This window comes from Schistocerca americana, chromosome X, assembly GCF_021461395.2.
Source record: "Schistocerca americana isolate TAMUIC-IGC-003095 chromosome X, iqSchAmer2.1, whole genome shotgun sequence".
NCBI classification, from domain to species: Eukaryota; Metazoa; Arthropoda; class Insecta; order Orthoptera; family Acrididae; genus Schistocerca; species Schistocerca americana.
This window is the reverse complement of record NC_060130.1, coordinates 573,536,091-573,557,741: the sequence shown is the minus strand read 5'-3', so window position 1 is coordinate 573,557,741 and position 21,651 is coordinate 573,536,091. Positions and strand designations below refer to the sequence as shown.

General features: G+C 39.1%; 1 protein-coding gene across 1 annotated transcript in view; it reads right to left on the bottom strand.

Annotated features, from left to right (window-relative positions):
• The window catches only part of LOC124555261 (thrombospondin type-1 domain-containing protein 7A-like), a 1,197,505-nt gene that overhangs the window by 35,079 nt on the left and 1,140,775 nt on the right, over positions 1–21,651 (bottom strand). Inside the window, exon 28 of the mRNA XM_047129129.1 lies at positions 17,238–17,486. Within this exon, the coding sequence (XP_046985085.1) occupies positions 17,238–17,486 (249 nt within the window). The remainder of the gene's footprint in view (positions 1–17,237; positions 17,487–21,651) is intronic.

Genomic DNA, 21,651 nt, shown 5'->3' with positions numbered 1-21,651 from the left:
TCATACCGTAGGTATCAAGCATTAGCACTGAACTGAGGGGCTGTGTGCTGTGTGGCTGCCTAAATACTGGCCACATGGAATGGTACTGGCTGGCACACTCATGTGACTAGACACTGGCACTCTCACCATATGAATGCATGCAGTCATGATGTTATCTGTCAGCTATAGAGGTCCATCTCCTCTAGCAGACATTCAACATCTGCAGTGTCCAATATTAGAGTGATGTTAGTGCTGTTTTGAGAAGTGAGGAAGTTTAAGCTACTTGTTGAAACTGTGCATAGTGTAAGGTATTGTCCAGTCCTCCAAGACAAAATGATACTGGCAATTCATTAAAAGTGATGTGCCCTGATGCACAATTTGGAGGGAAAGGATGGGAGGTGTTAGTACTAAAAAAAAAAAAAAAAAAATGGAAGACCATATACAGACAAGGAAAAGTAGACACTCTACACAGGCTTAGCTTTGAGTTTTTCTCTATCTACAGCATCCTGATTTAGGTTTTCCATATTTCCCTAAATCACTTCAGACAAATGCTGGGATGGTTCCTTTAACAGGGCATGGCTGACTTCTTTCCCCGTCCTTCCATAATCTGATGAGACCGATGACCCCACTGTTTGGTCTCCTCCCCCAAAACCAACCCAATCAGCATATCTACAGCCATTGCATTACCACCACATCTGTAACCATTTGAAGAAGGAGTTGCATGTTCACTGTCTCAAAACAGATGATGAGGTTGAGCAGATGGTGTAGAGGTGTCTTTGAGAGGAATCCTTCTTTATGGAGAAGATACGGATGCTACCTGTACAATACCAAATATACAGGGTGAGCACAAAGTCTTGCCCTGATTATAACAATTTATTACAGAATAACTGTTTGACACAATAATTTACATTTTATGCTGTTACATAGGTTAGTGTTACTAGTTTTTTTTAAGACCACTGATGTTAGTAAACCTCAATGTGTGTTCCCTTGGTAGCTCGGAGAATGGTGAGGTGGTATTCCAGTTTCTGCCAGGTGTTTTGTAATATATGTTCTGTCACAGTAACCACAGCAGCTTGTATCCTAGCCTTCAGTTCACTGACATCAGTAACTGGTGTGACGAAGACTCTGTCCTTGATATAGCCCCAGAAAAAAAAGCCAAGGGGCATAATGTATGGAGAGCGGGGTAGCCAGGGTGTTGGACCATTCCTTCCAATCCACTGATCCGGAAATGTTTCATTCAGGAAATCATGCACTATCAAAGTCCAGTGTGTGTGTGTGTGTGGGGGGGGGTTGCTCCATCTTGCTGGAAAAGTATCCATGGTTGACATTCTTCTAACAGCGATGCAATGAACTGTGAACTGTTGCAAAATGTCTAAGTAAATGTTAGCGGTAATGGATTTTTCCGCAAAGAAAAACAGTCAGAAAACCTTGTTATGCATGAGGCTGCACCAAACATTCACTTTTTTGCTGTCTTGCTGTAACTGTACAGTAGCATGTGGAGACTATGAACCCCATATATGGACATTATGGCTATTTACCGTTCCACTGACATGAAAGGTGGATTCATTGGTAAAGCATATGCAATTTAAGTAATCATTAGTGTCATCAATCCTGTTTAGAATCTCAGTTGCAAATTCAGCATGTGTCGACAAATCATTCAGTTGCAAGGCCTGCGAGATTTGCACTTTGTAAGCATGCAACCTAAGCCTTTCATGAAGAATCTTCACCACACTTGCTTGTGGTATTTGAAGTTCACTTGATGCTTGGCGATTTGATTTAGACGGACTCTGTTAAAACAATTGCCAACCACAATCAACAGTTGCATCACTCACATGAGGCCCGCCAATTTGAGGACGATCTTCAATGTTGCCTTTTTCGCTAAACTTTGCATACCATCACTTTATTGATTTAACGTCAGGAGGGCTACATCCATAAGAAGCCCAAAATTTACACTGAACACTGATGGGTGATTTTGTTTTGTGAAACCAAAGCACACATTGTGCTTTCTCCTGCTTTGAAGCCATTTCACCAGCAACTAACATGACCTACCAGACCGCATCAGTGTTGTGGAGCAGTAGTGCCATTTATTGGTCACAACAACTAGTAACACTAACCTGCATAATGGCATCAAATGTAGCTTATTATGTCAAACAGTTATTCTGTTATAAATTTTCACAATCAGGGCAAGACTTTGTGCTCACCCTGTATATTGCTCTGCAGGAGCCATACATGGAAAAGTATATATTTCTTGTGTGGAAATGAAGATGCTATGCCAAAATTGTTATTACATTTTGATTTACCCTACTATTTTAAAAGAAATGAAATTCCTTAAATAAGCTGTCTGCTTCACTCAATTCTCTCACAATTCATTCTATAAATTCTCTCTAAATATTTCAAAAAGTAATTATTTATAATTCTGCAGTGTAGCAGTTTTTCTGATTAGTTAAATGTGACTGATTAGGATTGTCCTCAATCTTTTCACAGCTTATCATCACCGTCACAGTTTCATAACTAAAGACTTCATTTGGACAGCAGTGCCATCTTTGGCTGTACTAATCTGTCTCTTTAGGTTTTCCTTGCTTTGTCAATCATGGATTATTTTGCTTCCAAGAGATCAGAACTCCTTCACTTCATCTACTTTGTAGTCACCACTGCTTTCATATTGTGTTCACATTAAAGAATTGGTTACATTCAACAGGTCCTGAAATTCTTCCACACTTTTACTGAGGATAGCAATGTCATCAGCAAATCTTATCATTTATATCCCTTTACTCTGAATTTTAATTCCCCTTTTATTTCCATAACTGCTTCTTCAATATACAGATTGAATAACAGGGGTAAAAGACTGCATCCCTATCTTATACCTTTTTTAATGTGAACACTTTACTCCTGGTCTTCAATTCTCATTGTTTCCTTTTGATTCTTGTACATACTCCATATTACCTGTCTTTCCTTATAGCTTACTCCTATTTTTCTCAGAATTTCAAACATCTTGCACCATTTTACATTCTCAAAAGCTTTTTCTATGTTGACAATTCCTATGAACAAGTATTGATTTTTCTTAAGTCTTGCTTCTATTGTCAAGTGCAATGTTACGACTGCCTCTCTAATGCCTTTACCTAACCAAAAGCCAAACTGATTAGTCATCGAACAGATAGTCAATTTTCTTTTCCATTTTTCTGTATGTTATTCTTGTTGGCAATTCGGATGCATGAGATGTTGATCTGATTATGTAATAGTTCAACTGTAAGTCTACTAGTATCAGATTTTGGCCTTAATTTGAGGAGAAATTTCTGAGAATGTTTGTCTGCAGCATAGTATTGTATGCTGTTGAAGCATTTGAAATGTGGTGCAACAGAAGAACATCAAAAATTAGATCAACTGATGAGATTAATGATGGGTACATTCTCCACAGAATTGGTGAAGAAAGGAAAATATGGAAAACATGGACAATAAGAAGGGACAGGGTGATAAGATATTTGTTAAGATGTCATGGATTAACTTCAATGGTACTGGAGAGAGCTGCAGATAGTAGAAACTGTAGGGGAAGACAAATATTTGGATACATCCAACAAATAACTGAGGACATTGGGTGCAAGTGTTACTATGAAATGTGAAATGAAAAGCTTAGCACATAAGAGGAACTTTTGGTGGTCCACATAAAACTAGTCAGATGACTGATGACTCACAAAGAAGGAAGAAGAGCTAAAGACAGTTATCTGTTGTTGGTGAACCTCTTTCTACTCTTACTGGGAGTTTCATTATGGTAAATACACCAGAGTTTGACTTCAATAGCTGTAGGTCCTTAAAAATTCTTACAATTAATTCTTCCATATTCTATTGTTTCTCACTTCTGTTGTTTCATAAAAGTTAAAGTATTTATCAGAATTATTGCTTCATGTAAGTTTCTATGTGTAAAAAAACAATTCTGTAATTTCTATAGCTGATAACGGTACTTAACTTCTCTTTTCCTGTATGTTGCAGTTCCTCCTTTCATTTTGCTGATTCTAAAGTCATTATTCATGTATAATAACATATAATGATGCAAACTCATGATCATTTACAATATTACAGAGCTAATCTAGATTATATTGTAAAGAGTAATTTTTCAGTAGAGTAGAAGTAGTTGGCCAATGAAAAATTGTTTAGTTCACTCTTTGAATATCAGTGTATTACATCCAAAATAATCAATATGTCCTTGCAGGTTGTTGAATACATATCAATGCAACTGACTCCTGTGAATACTAATGATAAATCCTTGAAGCCTTTGTAGCAACTGTTTCCACTTCTAGAATCATAATTTAAAAATATCTGTGCATTATGTTTTTGAGATAGTTGCTGTATTGGTAATGAGAAGGACAACAATATGTGTTTGAATTGTGAAACAATTAGCACAATGTCAAGTCTTTTGAAAAAGAAAACATTACACCTGAAAGCTAGACCAATGACCTCGCTGTCTGGTCTCCTTCCCCAAAACAACCCAACCCAACCTGAAAGCTAGATTTTCTAATCCATTAATGAAAGGAAATATGTAGAATAAACTAAATTCTTCATCTTCCAATAACCTATAGTTGTAAGCACATGTGATGCAGATATAACTGTGTTTTTCAGAATATGCTCAAATGGACTGGTGTCAACAATATCAAATAGATCTAAGGTGCTTATTGGGATTTGTAGTTCTAAAAACTTGAATGGAAGGGTCTGGTATTCAATGTGAAGTACCAAATTATCAATTGATTGCCCAAATATTTTATATCCTCGTTTTTAGTAAATGGGCCTTCCTATTTCTTCTATAATTACATTACCATTAAAATTAACAAAATTTGACCACTGTCACACTATGTGGGAGACCATTTACATATACAAGAAAAAGCTGAACAAAGCAAAAATGAGTGTAAGGAGAGCAATGAGAGAAATGTTGAGTGACTCTGAAAGTATAATTTTGTCAACCCTAAGAAATTTTAGTGTTACAAAACATCAGTAAGCGTTTTGAAAATATCTATTCAGTAACTTAGTGACCATAATGGTAGCAAAATGGAAAATGGGAGAGAAAAGCCAAAGTACTGTATTCACTCTTCCAAAACCATTCCACCATGGAAGATCATAACATGGTCACTTCTTCCAATTGTTGTATGAACATTGAAATGGTGGATATTGAGGTAACTGATGGCAGAATAGAAGAACAATGACTATTGCTTTGTAATGGAAAGCCGTCAGGGACAGATGACATACCTGTAAGATTCTACTGAGTTCATGTGAAAGTACTTGCTTCCATTCTAGCAGCAGTTTATCTTAGCTTGCTGGAGCAATGAAGGATAACTAGTGACAGCAAAAAAGCACAGCCATACCCATTTTCAAGAAGGGTAATGGTTCAGATGCACATAATTATAGGCCTATATTGTCGATGCCAATCTGTTATAGAATTGTAGAACTTGTTTCATGCTTATGTATCATGTCGTTTTTAGAGAAAAAAATCTCCTATATAAAAACGACATGGATTCTGCAAACAAAGATCTTGCAAAACATAGCTCACTCTATTCCTCCATGATGCCATGTTACATGACTTCAGGAAGGTATTTGACACTGTCCTGCACAACCATGTACTGAAAAAAAATGTGAGCTTACTGAGTATTGGACCAGATTTGTGAGTGATTCAAGACTTGCGTGCAGACAGAACTCAATGCGTTATTCTTGGCAGAACAGAATCAACTAATGTAAAGATAATTTTGAAGGTAACCACAGGAAGTGTGACAGGACTGTTACTGTTTGCAGTGTATATAAGTGACCTAGTAGAATGTGTAAGAAGGCTATTCGTAGATGATTTGGTGGTGCCAGAATACAGTAATGATTTGCGGGACCTATAGAGGATTGATGAATGGTGTACTGACTGGCAGTTGATTCTGAATGTAAATAAATCCAACATATTGCATATACATAGGAAAAGAAATCCACTACTGTACAAGTACACAACAGATGACATATTGCTGGAAACATTACCCGCCACAAAATATCTAAGGAGTATCTATCTGGAGTGACCTTCATTGGAATGACCACATAAGACAAACAGTAGGAACCACAAATACAAGAATGAGATTCATTGGAAAAATCTTAAGGAAATTTACTTACTTTGTGTGTCTGGGTCACCACCTATACTGCATATAATTAAGGAAATGTAATTCATCCACTAAAGAAGTGGCTTATAAGGCACTTGTTGGGACGATTCTTGAGTACTGTTCATTTGTATGGGACCCCATTACCAAGTAGGACTGATGGAAGAGACTGAGAAGATCCAATGAAAAGTGGCATGTTTTGTCACAGAGTCATTTAGTTGGTGCAAGAGCATTAGAGACATGCTTAATGAACTCAATGCTACAAGAGAGGCATTGTGCACTGTGGAGATGTTTACTGCTGAAATTTAAAGAGAGTACTTTCTGGGAAGAGTCAGAAAACATTATTTCTTTCCTCATGCATTTCACAAAATGACCACAATGAGAAAATTTGGGATGTTAGAGCTAATACAGTGGCCTACTGACAATCATTCTTCCGCAATCATTTGTAAATGGAACAGGGAATGAGGGATCAGTTAGTGGTACCAGAATTACCATCTGTCACACACTATCAGGTGGCTTGTAGACAGCCATAATTTGCGGTAAATAGAGAAAAATTTTGTCAATAATAGTTGGCAATATTAACTTCTGTACTTATGATGATTGTTTTAGTATTCAGATGTTGGTACTCCCATCACAGTTATGTACTGCCACAAACATGGATTTCATCAAACCTAACCTCATAGTCACTGTCAGAAAGCCTGCATTTGAAGTGATTAATCTTTATTTTTTCAGAACCCAAGAAGAAACATGTAAGTAAGTAAGTAAATAAGTATATTAGTACAGGGGAAGGAAGTAAATGCAAATGTTTTTGTATAGTCTCAGTTAGAGAGCATTCTGATTTTTCTAGAAAATGCCTCATTGGAGCTGCGGTCAATATACTCCTCACAATTTCTGTTACACATGTGAGGAATTCACATTTGCAAGAAGTAGAAAGAGAATTTCACCCTTTGTAAAGAAGGCTTACAAATATTGTTTTGGAATATCCATTGGATACCAGGATAAAGAATGGGCACATGGAAAGGCAAAGGAAACATTGTGGTACCTGTTGATATGGAGAGAACCAAAAGACGATATCCCAGATTATTATTTTTGTGTCACAAATATTCAGGCATTTACGGACAAGAAATCAAAGAAACTACCTTCCACATGAAGGCCAGTGCCACACTCTGAAAGTTTTCCATCTCCTTCTAGGCAAACGCGACTGATGACCTCAGAAGTTAAGTCGCATAGTGCTCAGAGCCATTTCTAGGCAAACGGTTCAAATGGCTCTGAGCACAATGGGACTTAACATCTGTGGTCATCAGTCCCCTAGAACTTAGAACTACTTAAACCTAACTAACCTAAGGACATCACACCCATCCATGCCCGAGCAGGATTCGAACCTACGATCATAGCAGTCACGCGGTTCCAGACTGATTGCCTAGAACTGCTCGGCCACCGCGGTCTAAGCAAACAGATCAAGTAATCAAAAATGACAGTGAATTGAATGGCAATGAAGAAACGATACCATGTCCTGAAAGATATGAACCTCTGTATCATATTTCAGGTAGTGGTTTGACACTGCATTTATTAAAACAGGCAAATTTAAATGATTTAGTAAGTGACATAGGACTAAGTAAAAAAAAGGCAGAACTGCTATTTCAGAATTTCAATAATATGATCTTCTCCACCAAAGTGCCAATATCAGCAAAATTAGACACAAGGAACATATTTTTGTGTTCTGCCTTGCATGTGAGGGGGCGCTGATGTTTTGTAATGATGTTTCAGACTTAATGAAAGTACTTGAATCCAAACACAAACCACAGGAGTTGATATACCTTATAGATGTGTAAAAAATAAGTCTCAAGGATGTTTTGCTCCACATTCGAAATCAAATGCCATCAGTCTCAACTTATAGTATGAAGGCTTTCACGACCGGATGACATATCTTCTGGTAAACCTTGCGGGATGTAAGGTCGTGGTCCATGAAACTCTTCAGCTCCTAACGTTTCGTCCAGAGCTGCGCTGGATATCTTCAGAGGGGTGTTTCTCCTCCGGTGAGTCTTGCCGACTGACGGGTCGGACATCTGAGAGCGACTTATGTATCGTAGAAAGTGGGCGTGACCAGAGTTACACGTGATATGCAGAGATAACCTTTGTCAGAGATAAAACTTAACTATCGATCGTAATCTTGTCACGGATAAAACTGTCTAGCAATTCTGTAGTGCTACTGTCCAAATATCACTAAGTTTCATGGTCTCTTCTTTCCGATTAAAATTATCCCTATGTTTATATATTTCAATTGCTTCTCTACAAAGCCGTGGGTAATAGTTCGTCGTCGTAGATAAAATTTTTGTTTCGGAAAACTTCACTTGATGATTTCCTGGCTGAAAAGCGTGTTCTGCTACAGCCGATTTATCTGTTTTTCCTAATCGGCAAAGACTTCTGTGTTCTTTTAACCGTGTATTTACGCTTCTTTTTGTTGTTCCAACATAAACTTTACCACATGTACACGGAATTTTATATACGCCACTGGCTGATAGAGGAGCGCGTTTATCTTTTACAGACCGAAGAACATGACAAATTTTCTTCGTTGGTCTAAAAAGCTTGAAACAACAGATTTTTAGAAAAATAACGCACACAGACAGATACTTGCATAAAAACTCTAACCAGCATCCAAAACAAAAAAGAGGTGTGATTACAAGTCTCGTTGACAGAGCCAGACGGATTTGCACACTGGAGTATCTAGACGACGAATTAAAACATCTGAAGCACGCTTTTGAGAAAAATGGCTACTCAAAGAAAGAAGTAAGCAGAATTCTGCACCCAAACAACAAAAAGCTTAAGGACAAGTCCGAAAAACGATGGAAGAATACAGTCTCTCTTCCTTTTATAAAGAAAGTAACGGATCAGATTGGAAAGATTTTAAGTAAACGTGATATTAGACCTGTTTTTAGACCAACAAAGAAAATTAGTCATGTTCTTCGGTCTGTAAAAGATAAACGCGCTCCTCTATCAGCCAGTGGCGTATATAAAATTCCGTGTACATGTGGTAAAGTTTATGTTGGAACAACAAAAAGAAGCGTAAATACACGGTTAAAAGAACACAGAAGTCTTTGCCGATTAGGAAAAACAGATAAATCGGCTGTAGCAGAACACGCTTTTCAGCCAGGAAATCATCAAGTGAAGTTTTCCGAAACAAAAATTTTATCTACGACGACGAACTAATACCCACGGCTTTGTAGAGAAGCAATTGAAATATATAAACATAGGGATAATTTTAATCGGAAAGAAGAGACCATGAAACTTAGTGATATTTGGACAGTAGCACTACAGAATTGCTAGACAGTTTTATCCGTGACAAGATTACGATCGATAGTTAAGTTTTATCTCTGACAAAGGTTATCTCTGCATATCACGTGTAACTCTGGTCACGCCCACTTTCTACGATACATAAGTCGCTCTCAGACGTCCGACCCGTCAGTCGGCAAGACTCACCAGAGGAGAAACACCCCTCTGAAGATGTCCAGCGCAGCTCTGGACGAAACGTTAGGAGCTGAAGAGTTTCATGGACCACGACCTTACATCCCGCAAGGTTTACCAGAAGATAGACTCAACTTACTATGCCAGTTTGTTTGAAGAAAGTTACGAAATTTTAGAAAATATTCTCAGGTCAATTAAATATAGTGAGCACAATGGAAGATTTGTAGTGATTTCAAAGTAGTTGAATTGTTATTTGGAATCCAAAAAGGCTACACAAAATATACTTCCTTTCTGTGCAAGTGAAATACTCACAATAGAAAATGCCTCTACATAAAAAAGAAATGGCCTGAACAAAATTGAAAAATTGGTGAAAAAGTTTTCAATGTCAAAGTCTGGAATCTCATGAAAATATCCTTCTACTTCATCATAGCAAACATCAAAAACTGTTTGTACAGGCAATGGGTGAAACTGGCAGATGGTTTGCATCTCTTACTGAAAATGTTTTTCATCTTTTAGCACCAAAAACAAAAGTAGGTGTCTTTTTGGTCCCTCAGATCAGCGAACTTCAACTAGATTAAAATTTTGAAACACGCTTGATGGGCAAAAAAGTGTAAGCATGGCAATATTTCGAGAAAAATCAGAAAAATTCACTGAGGAAGAGGAGCTGAAAATTACAAGCAAGGAGTGAATTAAGTGAGCAACACATATCAAGCTCTTGACTGCAATATGTCTTTGAAAGTATGTTTCCTGGGGTCTCACATTGACTCTTTCCCAGAGAGCTGCAGTGATATATCAGACCATTATGGAGAAATATTCTGTAAAGACATATCTACCATGGAAAAACAGTATGAAGGGAAGTGGAAAATGCTGGCTGACTGTTGCTGGAGCACCATTTGAGATGAGAAAGACACTCCATACAAGATAAAAAAACGAGACATGTAATTTTTTGCTGCAAAGTTGTACAATTTTCTCTTTCTCTATACCTTCCTTTAAAATACAAGCTACAAAGTGAATACCTTTGTGAATACAGACTCAGGCATACCTTATTAAACTTCCCTAATATGGTAGGGTTAGAGTACTTAACTGGAATACTTGATCATATTATTTTTTTAATTCTGAAAAAAGTTTACATTAATAGAGTAATATATTAGATCAAAATAGACATTCCAGTTAACCTAATGATGATGGAGGAAACTGAAAACAGATTTGAGAGACCTTTGAAATTGCTATAAGACTCAACTTTTCTCTCCAGAAATAGAAAAAAAAAGATTTTGTTAGAGAACAGTGTTGTTTTACCTTAATAGAAATATCCTTTACTTTTTCCCCTTTCATTTGTACTACATTTCAAAATTGTTCTTATCTTGTTTCAAGAAGAACTACTTTCTTTTCTTGAAAACAAGTGCATTTTTATGTCTGATAACAGTGTTTAAAATCTCAAAGTAAATTTTTAATTTGATAGGATGTGACTATTTAATTTGTTCTTGGGTGTTAAGCTCGAGCTACTCTTATTTTAGCGTCATCTTCTGATGTCATTTATAAGTTAATATTCAGAAATGTCTTAACTACTAACAAAATATAATTTATTAGGACAACAGTTTTCAGAGATATCTATGACTATGTTACAGACTACATTTTATCTATAAATTACATGATGTTTCTTGTGTGTACACCACTGCAGTCTGTATTTTGCAAACACTCCTTGAATTCTCCAGTTATTAATATATTAGTCTTACAGTTGTCCACTTCTTATCTTTTATGTCATGCTCAACTACATTTGCATCCACATGATATTAAATGTCAGTAATTGAGCATCATCATCTGAGGATGCATTAACTATAGGATGTACAATTTGACTTCACTGTCTTCATGGGCCTTTAAATTATTTTCAATAACAGTTTCGCTGCTTCCCATAAAACTTGTTGCAAATTGTATAAAGGGAGCTACATTATACAAAACTGCATAGGACTCTTAGTCTATCTCTAGAATATGTATGCTCTACATATTTAAATTTAAATCTCCACTTACAGTTATCTAATTCTGCATAGAATTTAAAAAGATTTATAGTGCATCAAACAGCTGATTAGTAATGCAAAACTACCAACTAGAACTCTGTATAATGTGACTGCCATTATTCTCTCTTAATGACTTTCTACTTGCATAACATGAGCTTTGAAGCACTGATTACTATTAAATATATAAACATCAGTATTTTATATTTATATTCCCAATGGCTTTTTTTCCGTATCTCATGTGCAGCAATGTCAAGCTAGCCCCATCACCATTCAACATTTATGTGTCAGAGATTAAACGATAAGTTCAGTTTTAACTTTTATTTGTTTATCTAGTACCAACATTATGTTAGTGTCAGGAGCAGCAACTCAATATATTTGTAATTTATTTATCTAATGTTTATATATATTTATTTCACATGGGAGAACCTTCAATTCTTCTCTTATGTCAACATCCATATTGAATTAACTTTATATTACACATAGTATGTGACTACTATGTAACAACACCAACAACAATAATAATGATAATGATAATAATAATAATATAATAAACATAATGATAATATAATAAATATATTAATAATAATATAATGCCTGACAAATAAAGGAAATACCCAGAACATATGGTCAGATGGCGATGTAATTTCATACACATATACACAATTCGCTGTATGAAATTGATTAAGAGTTGCAATGCTCTGTGACAGGTAGAATGGCCACCAGGAGCATGAGTGTTGTTCATGTTTAGTGTTGTTACCAAGCCTGGTAGGATATATAAGGGGAGTGAACAGCATCAGATATTGAGTGTTCACTGTGAAGGACATGAAGATGCCACATACTTGTATTACACAGCATTATCATCACATGACAGAATTTGTAAGGGGCCTAATTATGGGTGTCCATTTAACTGGCTCATCAAATCATGCAATATCTACATTTTTTGGGGCATTCAATTATGACAGTGGCTCACCAATGGAGAACATGGGACTGTGAGGGCAGGCATACTTGTTGTCTAGTCCCACACATAAGCTGTCATTAGCACCACAATATTGCCGGCCGGGGTGGCCAAGCGGTTAAAGGCGCTACAGTCTGTAACCGCGTGACCACTACGGTCACAGGTTCGAATCCTGCCTCGGGCATGGATGTGTGTGATGTCCTTAGGTTAGTTAGGTTTAAGTAGTTCTAAGTTCTAGGGGACTGATGACCTTAGAAGTTAAGTCCCATAGTGCTCAGAGCCATTTGAACCATTTTTTTAACACCACAATACAACCTACTGAATTTTGTGCAGTGCCATGCACAGAAAGCATGGATTGCTGTTGAATGTCATCCTGTTGTGTTCAGTGATGATTCATGCTTCTGCACTTCTGCAGATGACCATCACTGGCGAGTATGACAGTGACCTGAGAGAGAGAGATCCTATTCTTCCAATGTTTTGGAGAGGCACAAAGGTTTTACCCCTGGTGTCATGGTGTGGGGAATCATTGGGTATGGCATAAGGTCACAGCAGATAGTGATTGAGGAAACTCTGATGGCACAATCCTACGTCATGAACATACCTTTTATGTGACTGTATTGTACCATTTTTCAACAGGACAGTGCTCATCCACACATGAACTACCTGCAAGATGTTGAGGTACTCTCATGGCCAGCAAGATTGCCAGATCTCTCCCCAACAGAGCATGTATGGGACCAGTTCACATTGCAACTCCATTCCAGTGCCAATAACAAGGATATTAAGAAGCAGTTGCAACAGTTATGAACCATCTTGCCTCTAGAGAGGATACAATGGCTTTATGTCACTCTTCCCAACCAAATAAGTGCATGCATCTGGGTCAGAGGGGGTGCAACAGCATACCGATAATTGGATTCATACTGCCAAATTCTTTATAAATTTGACTTGTTTCTGTAATTACAATAATAATATAGGGAGAAATAGCTGAAAGGTCAGGAAAAGCATGAAAAATAACAGGGTATGGTTAGCAGATGAGATGGAGGAAAGGAAACAAATAAACATGGTGAGGAAAGCACCGATAATGTTGACAGTGTGACCGAGTTAATAGTTCACTCTTTGACAGAAAGAAAAGAAGCTGGGATATTCCAAAAGCGAAGATGTGCTGATGATAAAAGATAAAACAATAATCTCCTCTTGACTACAGAGTGGTTTTGGATAAAACGCAGATAATTGGGTTGCTTGATGCAAAGTCACATCGCTGAAATGGAAAAGGGTGTGGAGGAATAATTAGTGTTATGGATAGGTGCAGCCAAAATGTTGGATGTAACTGTTGTTTATATGTGACAAGAAAAACAGACGGTGTAAAAATCACATTGCCTATCTGCTTAGTATATTCACAAATACTAACTTCTTTTAATACTGATGGTATGAATTACCATTTTGACCCAGAAAAGAACCTCTCTTCACATTACTGGCTTCAAAAATAGCCCCATGAGAACAATGCATACTCCTCTTCTTAATTATTATTCCATTAACCCAGCTAATTACATCTTACTCTTCCTATAGATGTTACAGTCATGATTAGTAAAACCCCACCTTTCAATAGCTATAGTAGGAACCTGAACTATGTTGGATCCAATAATGGACAGAAACAGCTGATCTAACTCTATATTTACCTTTATCAGAGAGATGTTTAACTTTGATCTGTCATAATGCCTGATAGCAGGAACACGTTCAAAATTTGTACATTTTGTTTCTGAACTATTTTTTTACCAGTTCACAGACAAAGTTGTTGCCTCTATACTTGTTAATACTATTTTCTACCCCAACCACTGTCACAAAATGATACTCCTTTAAATAATAGTTGTTCTAAACTGAAGGGAACGCTCCATGACATACACTTCAGAACTGCTACAAATTTGTTGGGCAATAGACCACACCACTCGAACTGTCAACACAACTGGCACTGCTAAGAGTAACCTGCAACTTACACATCACTGGCAATGGGTTATACAAAATTCTGGTGACTACTTTGAAGGTCAGTAAAACTTTGAAACATGTATCTATTTTGTACAAGCTGTAAACAAATACATCTACATCTACATTTATACTCCGCAAGCCAACCAACAGTGTGTGGCGGAGGGCACTTTACGTGCCACTGTCATTACCTCCCTTTCCTGTTCCAGTCGCGTATGGTTCGTGGCAGGAACGATTGCTGGAAAGCCTCCCTGCGAGCTTGAATATCTCTAATTTTACATTCATGATCTGCTTGGGAGGTATAAGTAGGGGGAAGCAATATGTTCGGTACCTCATCCAGAAACGCACCCTCTCAAAACCTGTACAGCAAGCTACACGGTGATGCAGAGCACCTCTCTTGCAGAGTCAGCCACTTGAGTTTGCTAAACATCTCCGTAACATTATCATGCTTACCAGATAACCCTGTGACAAAATGCGCCACTCTTCTTTGGATCTTCTCTATCTCCTCTGTCAACCCGATCTGGTACGGATCCCACAGTGATGAGCAATACTCAAGTATAGGTCAAACGAGTGTTTTGTAAGCCACCTCCTTTGTTGATGGACTACATTTTCTAAGGACCCGCCCAATGAATCCCATCCTGGCACCCACCTTACCAACAATTAATTTTATATGATCATTCTACTTAAAACTGTTCCTTACGCATACTCCCAGATATTTTACAGAAATAACTGCTACCAGTATTTGTTCCGCTATCATATAATCATACAATAAGGGATCCTTCTTTCTATGTATTCGCAATACATTACATTTGTCTATGTTAAGGGTCAGTTGTCATTCCCCGCACCAAGTGCCTATCTACTTCAGATCTTCCTGCATTTCGTTGCTATTTTCTAATGTTGCAACTTCTCTGTATAAAACAGCATCATTCACAAAAAGCCGCATGGAACTTCCGACACTATCTACTAGGTCATTTATATATATTGTGACAAGCAATGGCCCCATAACACTCCCCTGTGGCACACCAGAGGTTACTTTAATGTCTGTAGACGTCTCTCCATTGAGAACAACATACTGTGTTCTATTTGCTAGAAACTCCTCAATCCAGCCACACAGCTGGTCTGATATTCCACAGGATCTTACTTTGTTTATCAGGCGACAGTGCAGAACTGTATCAAACGCCTTCCGGAAGTCAAGGAAAATGGCATCTACCTGGGAGCCTGTATCTAATACTTTCTGGGTCTCATGAACAAATAAAGCGAATTGGGGCTCACACAATCACTGTTTCTGGAATCCACATTGATTCCTATAGAGTAGATTCTGGATTTCCAGAAATGACGTGATACACGAGAAAAAAACATGTTCTAAAATTCTACAACAGATCGATGTCAGAGATATAGGTCTATAGTTTTGTGCATCTGCTCGATGACCCTCCTTGAAAACTGGAACTACCTGTGTTCTTTTCCAATCATTTTGAACCTTCCGTTCCTCTAGAGACTTGAGGTACATGGCTGTTAGAAGGGGGGCAAGTTCTTTGGCGTACTCTGTGTAGAATTGAATTGGTATCCCGTCAGGTTCTGTGGACATTCCTCTGTTGAGTGATTTCAGTTGCTTTTCTATTCCTTGGACACTTATTTTGATGTCAGCCATTTTTTCATTCGAGTGAGGATTTAGAGAAGGAACTGCAGTGTGGTCTTCCTCTGTGAAACAGCTTTGGAAAAAGGTGTTTAGTATTTCAGCTTTACACGTGTCATCCTCTATTTCAATGTCATTATCATCCCAGAGTGTCTGGATGTGCTGTTTTGATCCACTTACAGATTTAACGTAAGACCAGAACTTCCTAGGATTTTCTGTCACGTCGGTACATAGAATTTTACTTTCGAATTCACTGAATGCTTCACACATAGGCCTCCTTACGCTAACTTTGACATCGTTTAGCTTCTGCTTGTCTGAGAGGTTTTGGCTGCATTTAAATTTGCAGTGAAGCTCTCTAACTTTGTTGTTGAACCACAGTGGGTTTTTCCCATTCCTCACAGTTTCACTTGGCACGTACCTGTCTAAAGTGCATTTTATGATTTCCTTGAACTTTTTCCATAAACACTCAATATTGTCAGTGTCAGAACAAAATTATCATTTTGATCTGTTCAGTAGTCTGAAATCTGCCTGCTATTACTCTTGCTAAACAGATAAACCTTCCTCCTTTTTTTTTTACTACAGGATAAACTACTACCAACAGTGGCAAACATGCCACCATTGGTTGCATACAATCTGTTCTTTCTAAACACCATCTGTGCCTTTGTAAAAATTTCAGCAGAATTCACCTCTGGCTTCAGCCATCTTTCCATACCTATAACGATTTCAGCTTCGGTGCTTTCTATCAGTGCTTGAAGTTCCAGTACTTTACCAACGCAGCTTTGGCAGTTTACAATTACAATACCGATTGCTTCTTGGTCCCCGCATAGTTGCCACTATTAAAGTTACAATCCTCATATATGTTCAAGATTTGACTAACAGTGCCTAAGAGAATGATTAATACATGTACAAGTACAAATTCCTTTAAATATAGCTATACTTGAATATTGTGAAGAACCAGTACCTAAAAAATCTTCCACATTTTCAACATAACAAAGAACAAAAGGTAGCTGGGTTTTGTATTTTGTATTAGCAAAAGAGAGAGCACTAGTTATTCAGCTAACAGACAAAATTAGTGTGAAAGTATATTTCTACAATAATATATAAGTTCTTACTTGGATAATAGTAGCGTGAGAGGATCTCATCTGGTGCTCCTGTAAACTCACCATCCAACTGTACTTTGTTTTTGGCATTTCCTTTATTTTCTGAAGCTTGAATGCATTTTGTTAATTGCTGATCATGTCCAACATGTGCATAATAACCAGATTCACAAATGCATATTCCCAGTGTTGTATCACAATATGCATGTGGAACAGTCTCACAGCGTGGATTTGAACAAGGCATAGGACGATTCTCGCAGCCACCTGAAAATAAACTTATACTCAGAAAAGATCTTAAGTCATGTAATGTGTAAAATATGTCACTAAAAAATATACACTGAAGGAAAAAAATTGCAACGCCAGAAAGTAATTAATGCACAGTAATGACATTTTGGGAATACATTTGTCTTGGTAACATATTTAACCCTTTAACTGCTCTGGACCTGTTAACGCATGTGCCTTTGTACCTGTCCCTGTGTGCTCCGAATGTGTTTACATGTGCCACCAGTCCTTCTACCTGGTACTCTGAACATGTCTATGTAGACAAGTAGGTAGAAGGACTGGTGGTACGCATAAACACATTCAGAGCTCACAGGGACAGGTACAAAGGCGCGCGCATTAATATGTCCAGAGCAGTTAAAGGGTAAAGTGATTAACATTGCAGGATCACAGGTTAATGTAAGTCTGAGATAAGCCACTCAAAATGTGAAATGCTGGTACAATAATAAACAGTGTAACTGTCAGAATGTTGAATGCAAGCGTTGTGTCATACATGCTGGATGTCAGTTTGTGGGATGAAGATCCATGCCTGTTGCCCTTGGTGATCAATACATGGACAATTAATTTATTTGTGGATGACAATGGACTTATCATTGGATCATGTCCCATATGTGTTTAATTGAAAAAAAATCTGGTAATCAAGCAGACAAAGTCTACATGGTGACATTCTGTAGAGCATGTTGGGTTTCAACAGTGGTATTGGGCGAGCATTATGCTGTTGCAAAAGGCCCCCTGGAATGCTGTTCATTAATGGAAGCACAACAGGTTAAATCACCAGATTGACATATATATTAGCACTCAGGATGCACAGGCTAACCAAGAGAATGCTCCTGTTGTCATACAAACTCACACCCCAGACCGTAACCTCAGGTGTAGTTCCAATGTGTCTAGCACATAGACAGGTTGGTTGCATGCCATCAACTAGCCTGCTTCTAACCAACACTTGACCATCACTGGCACCAATGCAGAACCACCTTTCACCAGAAAACTTGTGGTGTCACCACCAGACACCACACTTGCTAGGTGGTAGCCTTTAAATTGGCAGCGGTCCGTTAGTATACATCGGACCAGTGTGTCGCCACTATCAGTGATTACAGACCGAGCGCCGCCACACGGCAGGTCTAGAGAGACATCCTAGCACTCGCCCTAGTGGTACAACCGACTTTGCTAGCGATGGTTCACTGACAAAATACGCTCTCATTTGCCGAGACAATAGTTAGCATAGCCTTCAGCTACGTCATTTGCTACGACCTAGCAAAGCGCCATTACCAGTTACTATTGATACTGAATCATGTAAAGTCAAGAGCGACGTTCACCATTAATGGATTAAAGTTAAGTATTCCACCAGCTACATCCGTTTTTTCTAAATTCTAATTTCCTTGTCCTGTTCCAGACCTCACGCCAGCCTGCGTGAGGTAAAATGCGTGCCTTTCGGCTTCCTCTAGTAACACAGTGTTGGCTCTCCTGCCAACCCACAACTTTGGCGACGAGGCAATATTGCGTTCTTAACTATACTGCCCTGATTTACTTGTGTAATGGCTTTGCCACCATCTCTAGATGTACTGTCCGAATTTTATCACCTACAGAATCAGCAGACACAGGCATTACTGGATGTCCTTGGACAGCTCGTCCAGGGTCAACTTGCAATGCAAACCGACGCGGCAGCCGCCGCTCCACTGCTAATGCAGCCACAACACGCAGCTGCACCAACTTTTCGTCCTTTTGATGCTGTATTGGAAAGCTGGATGGAGCGGTCACGCCAATTTGGATTCCATCTCGCCGCCTACAGAATTCAAGGTAACGAGCAGCAGCGATTTTTGTTGTCTTCGGTCAGCGTACAAACATACCGTGTGGTTTCCCCGACGTGACGTAGCAACTCTGTCCTACGACGAAATTTTGTCTGCATTAGATGCATATTTCAAAGACTCAGTCAATGTAGTTGCCAAACGGTATACCTTCTTTCGTACAAAACGTACGGCAGGTCAGACTAATCGGGAGTGGGTTGCAACCTTGCAAGGCCTTACTAGGGATTGTGCTTCTGAGTGTCAATATGGTCTCCCTTATTCAGATACCATGGTACGTGATGCAATTGCACAGAACGTTTTGATGTTCGTATAAGGGAACGGATTTTGAAACTAGTCAATCCCTCCCTTCACCAAGTAATGGACATATTGGATCGGCAGGACACACTTGACTTTGCTCAGGAATCATTTGCAACTTCACCACCCATGTGTCAGGTTAACTGGCCCACCGGGCGAGCTGCACGGAACAGTACACAGCCCTCGCGCCCGGCCGCACCGCTGCCGCCAGGCTCTCAGCCACGTGTACCCCGCCGGCAAGCAAATGCAGTGCTAAAATCATGCCCGCAGTGTACTACTAGACATTCGCGTGAGAATTGCCCGTCACGCCAAGCTATTTGCTTTTACTGTAATAAAAAAGGACATGTTCAAAGTGTTTGCCAGAACAAGCTCAGATCGGAAACTCAAAATCATTCCAGGCCCTTTGCTTCGCACCGGAATCGGAATCGAGCCAAGGATACTCAGGCTCGCGAAACTTCGCCCATGGAAATTCATGTAGTTCATTCCACTCCGCCCAGTGCCACTCTCTCTAACAGTGACTGTGTCCATCCCACAAATATTGTGCGTCGACATCGCCGGAACTCCCGTCAAGTCGCAAGTGATTTTGTACCAGTGTCAGTTCACGTTGCGCGAGACAGTCGCTCTTGTCGTCAGCAGGGCAATAAACTTTTTGTGGACTTGGACATTAACGGCAAAGTGATACCATTCCAGCTCGATACCGAGGCTGCAGTTTCACTGATCAAATGGTTCAAATGGCTCTGAGCACTATGGGACTCAACTGCTGAGGTAATTAGTCCCCTAGAACTTAGAACTAGTTAAACCTAACTAACCTAAGGACATCACAAACATCCATGCCCGAGGCAGGATTCGAACCTGCGACCGTAGCGGTCTTGCGGTTCCAGACTGCAGCGCCTTTAACCGCACGGCCACTTCGGCTGGCTTCACTGATCAATCAAGACACTTACAAACTGCTGGGCACACCTCCGTTGTGTGCCGCAACTGTTAAGTTAACTAGCTATTCAGGTCAAGAGATCCCTGTGTTAGGACAGTGCAGCCTTCTTGCAACCTACAAGGGACAAACAAAACTTGTGTCATTTTACGTCCTTCATTCTTCTTCTGCAGTGAACTTGTTTGGTTTCGATTTATTTCAGTTGTTTAACTTGTCTATAGTAAATCAGGTCCTATCAGTGAACCAGACTGTGCCTTCAGACAGTGTTTCTCGTCTGTATGAAGAATTTTCAGACATTTTTGCACTGGGCCTCGGTTGCGCTAAGGACTATAAAGCACATTTGGGACGGAAAGTAAATGCGCAACCGAAATTTTTCAGAGCGCGCAATGTTCCCCACGCATTGCGTGATGAGGTCGCAAAAACATTACACGATTTGGAATCACAAGGTGTAATTGAACGTGTGCAGGCTTCTCTCTCGGCATCACCCTTAGTAATTTTGCCAAGAACCTTTGGGACAATTGAGACTTTGTGTGGAGTTCAAGGCAACAGTGAATCCACAACTAGTGACTGCAGCTTTTCGTTTACCCCACCTGGAAGATCTTTTTGACAAACTGTGCCCAGGTAAATATTTTTCGAAGTTGGACCTAGCAGATGCGTACTTGCAAATACCGGTGGACGACGAATCCCAGCGCGTTTTGATGGTTAACACGCATCTTGGTTTGTATCGATTCAAACGACTGCTATTCGGATGTGCATCCGTCCCTGCATTGTTTCAGCAATATCTGCAAACTGTTTGTGCGTTGGTCCCTACTGCAGCAAACTATCTGGACGATATTGTGATCTCCGGAAAGACGGAAGAAGAACATTTAGCCAATCTCAGAACATTGTTTCAGGTCTTGCGACAAAATGGTCTTCGCTTGCGGAAGGACAAATGTGTGTTTTTTGCTCGTGATTTGCCCTACCTGGGACATGTACTCAATGCCCAAGGCATACATCCCAGTCCCGAGCACCTCCGTGCCATACAAGACTTGCCTTTGCCACAGAATTTGAAGCAGCTACAGAGTGTGCTGGGAAAAATTAACTATTATCACAGATATGTGCCACATGCCTCTTCCATTTCAGC